Source organism: Rhododendron vialii, chromosome 2a (genome assembly GCF_030253575.1).
Source record: "Rhododendron vialii isolate Sample 1 chromosome 2a, ASM3025357v1".
NCBI classification, from domain to species: domain Eukaryota; kingdom Viridiplantae; phylum Streptophyta; class Magnoliopsida; order Ericales; family Ericaceae; genus Rhododendron; species Rhododendron vialii.
In genome coordinates, this window is record NC_080558.1 from 20,338,316 (window position 1) to 20,346,837 (window position 8,522).

Below are 8,522 nucleotides of genomic sequence, written 5' to 3' on the forward strand. Positions count from 1 at the left end.
AACTTGGAGTAGGACACGTTTGAAAATTGGGACCGGGTCCGGGATCCAAATTGGGTCGTTCATGTAGGCATGACCCAGACCCATTTAGATAAGTTGGAAGTCTATCGGATTAAGTTTTCTTAGGAGATTGGGATTTCTATTAATGCATCTAGGATACATATCCCTTTATATATGGTCAATCTCCTGCAGAAAAGACACATCTTGAAGACCTAAATACAGATGGTTCTCTCTCTCTCTCTCTCTCTCTCTCTCTCTCTCTCTCTCTCTCTCTCTCTCTCTCCAAGTAGTTCTCTCTCTCTACCATTAAAGAGTAATCTAAGCTTTTGCATCGGGGGGGTGAAACTCAATCCTCATAGTATATGACCCGGAGTACGTAATTCATCCACAAAAACCTGGTTCGGTTAAAGTCCGCAAGAGGTATTTCGAACCACTCGCTTCCGCATTTGTTATCTACCCAATTTAAACTCCCTATTCCACATGCGGCAATTTGATATATAACGAGGGCGCAATGTAAACAATATATAACGAGTGCGGAAATAAGTGATTCGGGTTACTTTTTGTGAACTTTAATCCAACCGAATTTTGGTGGATGGATTACGTCCTTCGGATCACATACTAGAACATCAACAATCTCCTACGATGGAGTGATACTATGAGTTTCAAGTATCACACTCAATTCCACATCGCAAAAGCTTGGATTGCACTTTAATAGTAGAGAGAGAACTAAAGAGAGAGTTCCCTTGAACTCTTTGATTGATATTCTCGTATATTTTTTGTTGTATCTTCTTGTGAATATCCTGCTGGAATTATATAGAAAGATAAACATCCTGGATGTTTTGGAAGCAGTCCTATAATGCTAAGAGATTAGGATTTCTTCAACCTTTTATATATCATCTCCCATATTAGACAGGACTCTCTAATAAATATGTCATCGGGTCATGCACACATGGGCGACACAATTTGGTCATGGACCCAGCCCCAGATTCAAACATCATGGGCATAACAAGTTGTATCAGAGATTCAGAATAGATGGCATTGACATGGACATTCTTACACTTAGTGGTAGACTCCACAAGAATGTGTGGTTGTAAAGTCATCCGGAGGAGTTTCGACTTGGTTGATTATTTTGTGGTGATGGCTAGTGGTGCCTAGGTGGACGTCGAAGGAGTTTCGACTGGTGCTGGTAGTGGATCTATCTATAATGGTGGGCAATGGCGGTTCTTGTTAGGGTTAGGTTTTAATTGGGTTTTCTTTGGGCCAGGCTTTATTGTTGTATCTAGGCTTTTAGGTCTTTCGAGTTGTTTATGATTTTCATTGTTTTTATCTGGACACTTTAGGCCCTCAGGTATTGTATTGGGCTTTGCCCTCAAGCTGTTCGGTTTAGGTTGGTCTCCATTTCCCTTCCCCTAATAAAATGTTATTTTTGCCGATTAAAAAAAAAAAAGTGGTCTGGAGCACCACGTGGCTGTACTCCCAAACTATTGTATAATTTTACTTCCCGATAAATGAATGGAGACTTCTTTGGGGGTGGAATGCACCCTATGTGGCTGGCCATTTCATTTCAGAACATTATTCAACCAGGAGCAAGATGGCCCGTTGAATCTAATGACAAGGAGCATAGGTTACCACAATGAGCACCATGCATGATTCTCCCAGGATTGCAGGGAGCAAGCGTCACAAGGTGAAGGAGATCGATTGTACCAGAGTATCAACAAAGACCACTAAGAATTCCTTCTCTTTCATGTGTTACTGTATTTTTTTGGGTTTCTTTTTCGTATAGTTGTCATGTTTTTGAGGGAACGGTATTTAAGGCTTTAGACGACATATGAGGCGTTAGTTCATTGGTTTACCATACACACAGAAGTTTCTATCATGGTGGTCTATGTTGGTGATACAATTGGGACACTATATCCATAACTTAGTCTCCATTTCCTGATTCTTAGATGTTTCCTACATCTTACACGTGCGTGGATCTGGTTTTCTATGCATATCCTCTTGAATTTGGTTTTCTTTACACACTCTTGCACATCATGCTCTCGGATGACCCATAGAATTTGTTCTATGGGTTGATTACCGGCCGTTGTTAGATGGAAGTGTACAAGAAATGATTTGTGTTCTTGCGTATGTTCTATAGACATGGCTTAATACATTTTGCAAGATTGTTATTATTTTCCCCCACATGAAACCTAACAGGAAATGATACAAGTACTCACACAAGTATATAAACTTTTACATTTCTATTGCCAAGATAACCATGACAACTTGACAAGCAATCTCTCCATTACTTGGTTAAAGGAAAGAAAAAGTAGTAAATCATTTAACTAGATATATGGCATTGCTACCTCGACTACCATCAATGGCACCAGCACCAGTACTGCAGCACCACCATACACATCTTGACCTACCGTTGTGAATATTCACATGAAAGATTCCACCTGCTTATGTCCTTCCCTCAGCTTTGAATCATCTGAAAAGGAAAAAAGATGTGTGGGTTGGTATGCTCAGGCCATGACTTACTTTAACGGAAGTTGGATCTCCGACAAATAGACTCTTATGTTGGCGTTTTCCTTTGCCATTTTTTCATTCAAGAAATGTGCTATGCAAACTACATTTAGTATTTTGTCTTTCTGAAAACAACCCATTGGTTTGTACACGCGAAAGATGTTTTTGTTTTCAAAACAGTGAGTGTTTTGGACTTTCCAATGCTTTTATTCCAAAAACCCGGAAACCAAAATGAAAGCAGTATCAGCCTGACAAGATGTCTACCTTCATTGTGAATCCTTCCTTAACATCCAGGTTTCGCTCTTGGAGGGAAGTGGGAAGTCGGCAACTGCGTAAGGAAGTGGATGCACAGAATTGTTCACAAATGGAAGCCTATGCACAGCGTAATCATCATCACAGTCATAGTGTTTTCCCGTATCTTTCTCAAGAGTTTTTAGGACTGTGGCCAATAGGATCAAACATCCCTGCGTATAAGAAAACAGTAGAAATTTGTGATCTGGTTCATCTCTTGGGCACACATTGTTTGAATTTGAATTCAAACCTTTGAGTGCAGTTGCTTTTCCAATACGTAATATGTCCAAGTCTGAACTCAATTTAGACTAGGCCACCTAATCTTAGGTATACGATTTGAGTTGAGCTTGGTGATGAATTGTTCAAGTTTGGCTTAGAAACTTAACGAGCTTAAGTGTATGTTCCATAAGCGTATCTATAAAGTCAATTTCAAACAATATTTTGCCCAGCTGAGAATCAATAACGAGACAAATGAACAGGGGAAAAGAGTTCTAAAGTGTGTTCAAATTTGATTTGATTGCATAACGAGTTCATCTCTGTTGGGCATTTAGTGTTCTGTTGTGTATTTAGTGATCCTATATGACTCTAATAGTGACTTGGTTCGTTTTACAGCTTAAATTTTTTTGAAGAGCGAATTCAAATGTCCTTTCCTTTCTAAAACCTGTCATATTCGACACTTTCAAATTAGTTTAAGATACCTGTGCTAAGACAATCAACAAGCCAATCCATCTGCAGGTGTCGAAATTCGACTCAACGAAATCCTCAAAATCATCGAACCTTCCTGTTGGATCTTCAGGCAAGTCCTGGTGCACGTAGCATTTATACAAGTACAAAATGGCAGAAATGAAGATGCAAAAAGGTCAAGTACTGGACAGAGAATTCTTTGGAATACATAGTAGGGAAATTATTTACCTTCTCCCAGTCAGAATTTAGGATTATGTCTGATATCAATGCAGTCTCCACTAGAAGAAGCAAAAAGATTGTGACCATATACTTTGCCCTAATCAAGGTTAACATTCTTATGGCATGAGAGATGAAACCAAAGGAGATATAACCAGAATATCTTGATTCAAATCCCAAGGGGTAGCATAAGTGGCAACAGAGATGAGCTGTAAACCCAAACATCCTGAGTTTGCCAAAGTTGAACTTTTACCTTATCATGAGAAGTTTTCAACAAATTTTACTCTTTTTACCTACCTTTATATATAGAGCTATCATTCGTTTTTGTTCTCTCCTTGATTAGCAAAGCAAGAATGGAGAATACCACTGTAGTTTAATTTTTGTTCTTTCTTTTCTCTTCAAAAGTTACAAAATCACATTGATAGCTTCGACTCATGTCCTAGCTCGTCTGAGAGCTATACTGCTTCAATATTTGTCATTTTTTGTTAAATAAAGGGACCATCGAATTGTGCCTTCTCTCCTAATTTGCCTACCAGGCTATTAGTGAAAGTTAAAAAAGCAAGAATATTTGAATTCTGAAAGAAGGGAAAGTGATTAATGCTACTCAAGGTAAGGAGAACAAGTTGCATAGACATAGAAACCAAAACCAAAAAGAAGAAGAAAAAAGGATACAGCAGAAAGGCAATGGGGATTTGCAGTTTTTGCTGCAACATGGCCAAGGAATGTAATAGCACATAAGGTGATTCCAATGCCAAGAAAAGCATGAATAAACCTGCAATATTAACCGAGTGGATATCGCCCGCTTTTTAGACTTAGCAAATGATTAAAAACGGCTTATTTACTTTTTTGGTCCCCAAAGTATTTCCGTCGTGCCACTTTGGTCCCCAATATTCCAATTGTAAACATTGCATCCCTAACGTATCAATTTTGTGTTTAAATAGTCCCTGGAGGTCACGCCGTTCATTCCCTCCGTCAAAATGAAGGGCAAATTTGGTATTTCACCACCCCCATAGCTTTATTTTCTTTTTTTGGTCCCCAAAGTATTTCCGCCGTGCCACTTTGGTCCCCAAAGTATTTCCTCCGTGCCATTTTGGTCCCCAATATTATACCAATTGCCAGTCAAGAGTGGTGAAAGGACTGATGTGGAGGTAAGGGGTGGTGGAGACTAGGATACACAGATCTGCGAGTTTTGACAAAGTACTCCTGTCGGCACGACACAACACAAGTGCGGGATACATACGGGACCCGGCAAAAAAAAAATCGTCGCCGCAGTCGTTGTAGAACGACGTTCTTCTACTGCGCTGTTTTTTTTTCCTCCTTTTCAATTAGGGTTTATTTTATTTGTGGGCTTTAGGATTTGTTTTATTTCTTTGGGGTTGTAAAGTTGGGTTTTGGCCATCGCTCTACAAACCTTCTTAAAAAATAAGTAACTTGTTTTACATTTTTAAATTTAAAAATAATGTAAATAAAAAATAATTTTTTGTTTTTATTTTTTTTGCATCGTTCAAAAGATCTCAATGAGATCTATCAAACAAAATCTATATTGCTAAAAAAATTATTTACATAAACACATTATTTTTGAGTTTGAAATTACCTTTTTAAAAAATAAGTACTTATTTTTCTGTATTTTTGTGGGGCTCGAAAGTGGGTCCCACATGACATGCGGTGGACAAAAAAGTGGTGGGCATATCAATCCTGTAAAATAAATGGGCCTTCATTAGCCTTTTGATGGGCTTTTATTATACTTTGATGACAAAACAAAGGAATAAAATGTATTTTGGATTTTTCATACATAAATTATCTATCTTGTTATGGAAATTTACAAATATAAAAAAATATTTCAAAAAAAAGTTATTTAACGTATCTCTACACATGTGTCTAAATCTAGCTCCATATCCACGTATTCCCAGTTTTTGAATTTTAGGTATCCGACCCTTAGATATGCACTTGCACCCGATATGTGCACCTGTCTCCATGTTACATAAGATGGAAGGGGTGTTGTAGTAGCTGGGGAAATACGAAGTTTACAATTGGTACATTGGGGACCAAAATGGCACGGCGGAAATACTTTGGGGACCAAAAAAGAAAATAAAGCTATGAGGTGGTGAAATACCAAGTTTGCCCTTCATTTTGACGGAGGAAATGAACGCCGTGACCTCCAGGGACCATTTAAACACAAAATTGATACGTTGGGGATGCAATGTTTACAATTGAAATATTGGGGACCAAAGTGACACGACGGAAATACTTTGGGGACCAAAAAAGTAAATAAGCCGATTAAAAACATGATAGAAGAATCAGCATAACGAAGAAAAGAAGAAAGGTGAATTTACTCATGAAATTGATTTTGGCATTCTGTCCCACTCCCATGACTATACCATAAAATAGGTAGATGTAACGCAAATGAAAGCTCGAAAAAATAGCTCACCATGGAATAGAGTGGTTGTGAAAATCGGAAGACGAGCCTTCCATGTCTCTCTGCCAAACTCTAACCATCCACGCGCTATATAAGATCATTGAAATCCCAACAATTCCCATGATTGAGTTCACAAGTTTCAGAAATAATTGGACACAACCCTTCATAGTGTTCTTCATTGGAACAACACAAGAGAAATGGATCAGCTGCAGCTTGGTACTTCAATCAAGTTCGGAAAAAATGCAAAAGTTGTGTTTATAAATTAGTAGTAAGGAAACCACTACTTTTCAAGTTGTTATGTGAAAGTTTTGGAGCCAATGTTTGAAAAAGGAAGAGAAGATCGCGAGATCAATGATTGTGCAAATGAGGTTAAAGTTGGGGAAATTTCCTAGAAACTGCATATGGTCTGCTTGTTCTCTTTTTGTTCCTCTTGGGATGGTTCATTTTCAAGTTTCTGTTTTGTTTATTGCTGGTAAAAGGGTTTTTGCATTTTGACGTTTTTGTGATGGAAAATAGGTGAGTGGACCCCTCTCGTCTTTTCTGAAAACATATCAATCGTCCGATGAACATGATTTCTTAATTGGTAGGGTTGATACATGTACTCGATAACTTTTAAAAGTGAACAATTTTAATCACATTAACATGGGCTCGAGAAGATCAGGATCCTCCATTCCATTTGAGGAATCGAAGAAGATAAATTTTATTCTAATCTGGGAGAAATGGGATGAGACTAGTGAGGTTTGAATTCTCACCTGGTGCAAGGAGTATAGGACGGCCACCACTTGACTGTCAATCCATTGGTCACATTTGAAGCGAGATAACACTCCCGACAAAAAAATTGAAATTGAATAACACTTTGTCATTTTTTAAAAGTTTTCTTTTTTTAAGACACTACATTTTGTGATTTTTGATAGTGATGAGACTTTTTTTTTTTATACTTAATTAAATTCTGAACTTTATTTTTAATATACTTGATAAATATTCAAAAGTTCATTTTTTTTGTCGCATTTTTTCTCCCCTTAGTTCGGCCCCTCCCATGTACACATCCTAGCTCCCCCACTGGTTCCAACTTATAATTAACGGCTAAGTAAGATCATATTTGCAGCTGAGGATATTTATATACTGTTAAAAGGATTTTGTCAATGAATTCTTGTCCTTATTACTTATAACCAGCTCAAGGGGTGTGCATTTAATAAGTAATTATTGTATCGCTAACTTAATTAAGACTACACAGTTACAATAATTTCAATAGCTAATTAAAATCAAGCTCTTAATTAGTTGCTCTACTAATGTTACTAGCATTATATTGAATTATGGGGAATGAACAAAACATGAGTTGCTGTGGTGTAGTGGTTATCACGTTAGTCTTACACACTAAAGGTCTCCAGTTCGACCCTGGGCAGCAACACTTGGTTTTTCATTTCACAATTTTTATACCAATTTCATGGTTAAATGGACTTTTGGCATGCAAAATGCTCGATCGTGTAAAGTTTTGCTTCCTCTGGTTATACTTTTGCTTTTTTTTTCAAACTCACGGGGGAGTGTGAAATCAATTCAACGCATCTCTATATATTTACAAAAATTTGTTTAACACATCTCTCCTACTAAAAAAAATTGACGATTATTAATATCATCACTTCATCAACGACAGGTAATATCACCATTCTATAGCAACCATCAAGGGTGCTCACCAAATCCAAGATGTATACGATATATTAAGCACGTGTATGACACACAACACGTTCTCTTTTGTTTGAAAAAGAGAGAGAGTAAAACATCTCACAATAATTCACGTACATCAACCACTAAAATTCTCTCCTCGTCAAATTAGTTTCTCACTTCTTTCAAACTCTCCCACGATTATCATCGGTTTCAGGTGGGGAATCCTCGCGGTCTAGCACTAATTAAAGTGGAGGCATGTGAGACTATGATAGGCAAATACTTTGAGAGCTGGGACTAAGAGTCATTGTGAGCTAAGTGGCTTCTTCTAGTAATTGCATTGCTTCTGGAGGTTTTGAATCCGTTGCTAGTTCTGAGAAGGTTGAGGATGTTGGTAAGGCGTTGGATCAACGTGCACCTGCTACTAATGTGAAGCGGCCTCGTTCTATAGAGTATCGTCAATGCAAGAAGAAGGTTATCATGGGTTGAGACTTTCTCCGATTGTTAACCGCAATTGTCTTATGGGATCGGATATGGGTAGGAAATTCCAATTCTTCCATATGCCGAGTCTCTCAGCTGTTGAAGTTAAAGTGAAGGAGTCCTATTTAGTAGTTAATTGTCTTGGTATACCCGAAACCCTTATGCCTCCGGAGGTTTGTATTGGTGTTCAAGGCGTCGATACGCTGATGGTTAATGTGTCAGACCCTCTTAGCCCCCGCAGATGGGATCTGTCCAGTTGTGTATTTGTTTCCCC

At 38.0% G+C, this 8,522-nt stretch overlaps 1 protein-coding gene and 1 non-coding gene across 2 annotated transcripts; one reads left to right on the forward strand and one right to left on the reverse strand.

The window, feature by feature from the left end:
* Positions 1 to 2,218: 2,218 nt before the first annotated feature.
* Positions 2,219 to 6,552, reverse strand: LOC131315693 (tetraspanin-19-like). Its single transcript, XM_058344887.1, has 6 exons — positions 6,122 to 6,552; positions 4,366 to 4,465; positions 3,706 to 3,786; positions 3,492 to 3,596; positions 2,767 to 2,966; positions 2,219 to 2,467 (listed from the first exon to the last, which is right to left on the reverse strand). The coding sequence occupies exons 1-5, from the start codon at positions 6,286 to 6,288 to the stop codon at positions 2,769 to 2,771; spliced, it is 651 nt and encodes a 216-aa protein (XP_058200870.1). The 5' UTR covers positions 6,289 to 6,552; the 3' UTR covers positions 2,219 to 2,467; positions 2,767 to 2,768.
* An 892-nt stretch (positions 6,553 to 7,444) lies between these two features.
* Positions 7,445 to 7,517, forward strand: TRNAV-UAC (transfer RNA valine (anticodon UAC)). The gene has a single exon. It is a non-coding gene; the product is annotated as a tRNA-Val (tRNA).
* Positions 7,518 to 8,522: the final 1,005 nt, after the last annotated feature.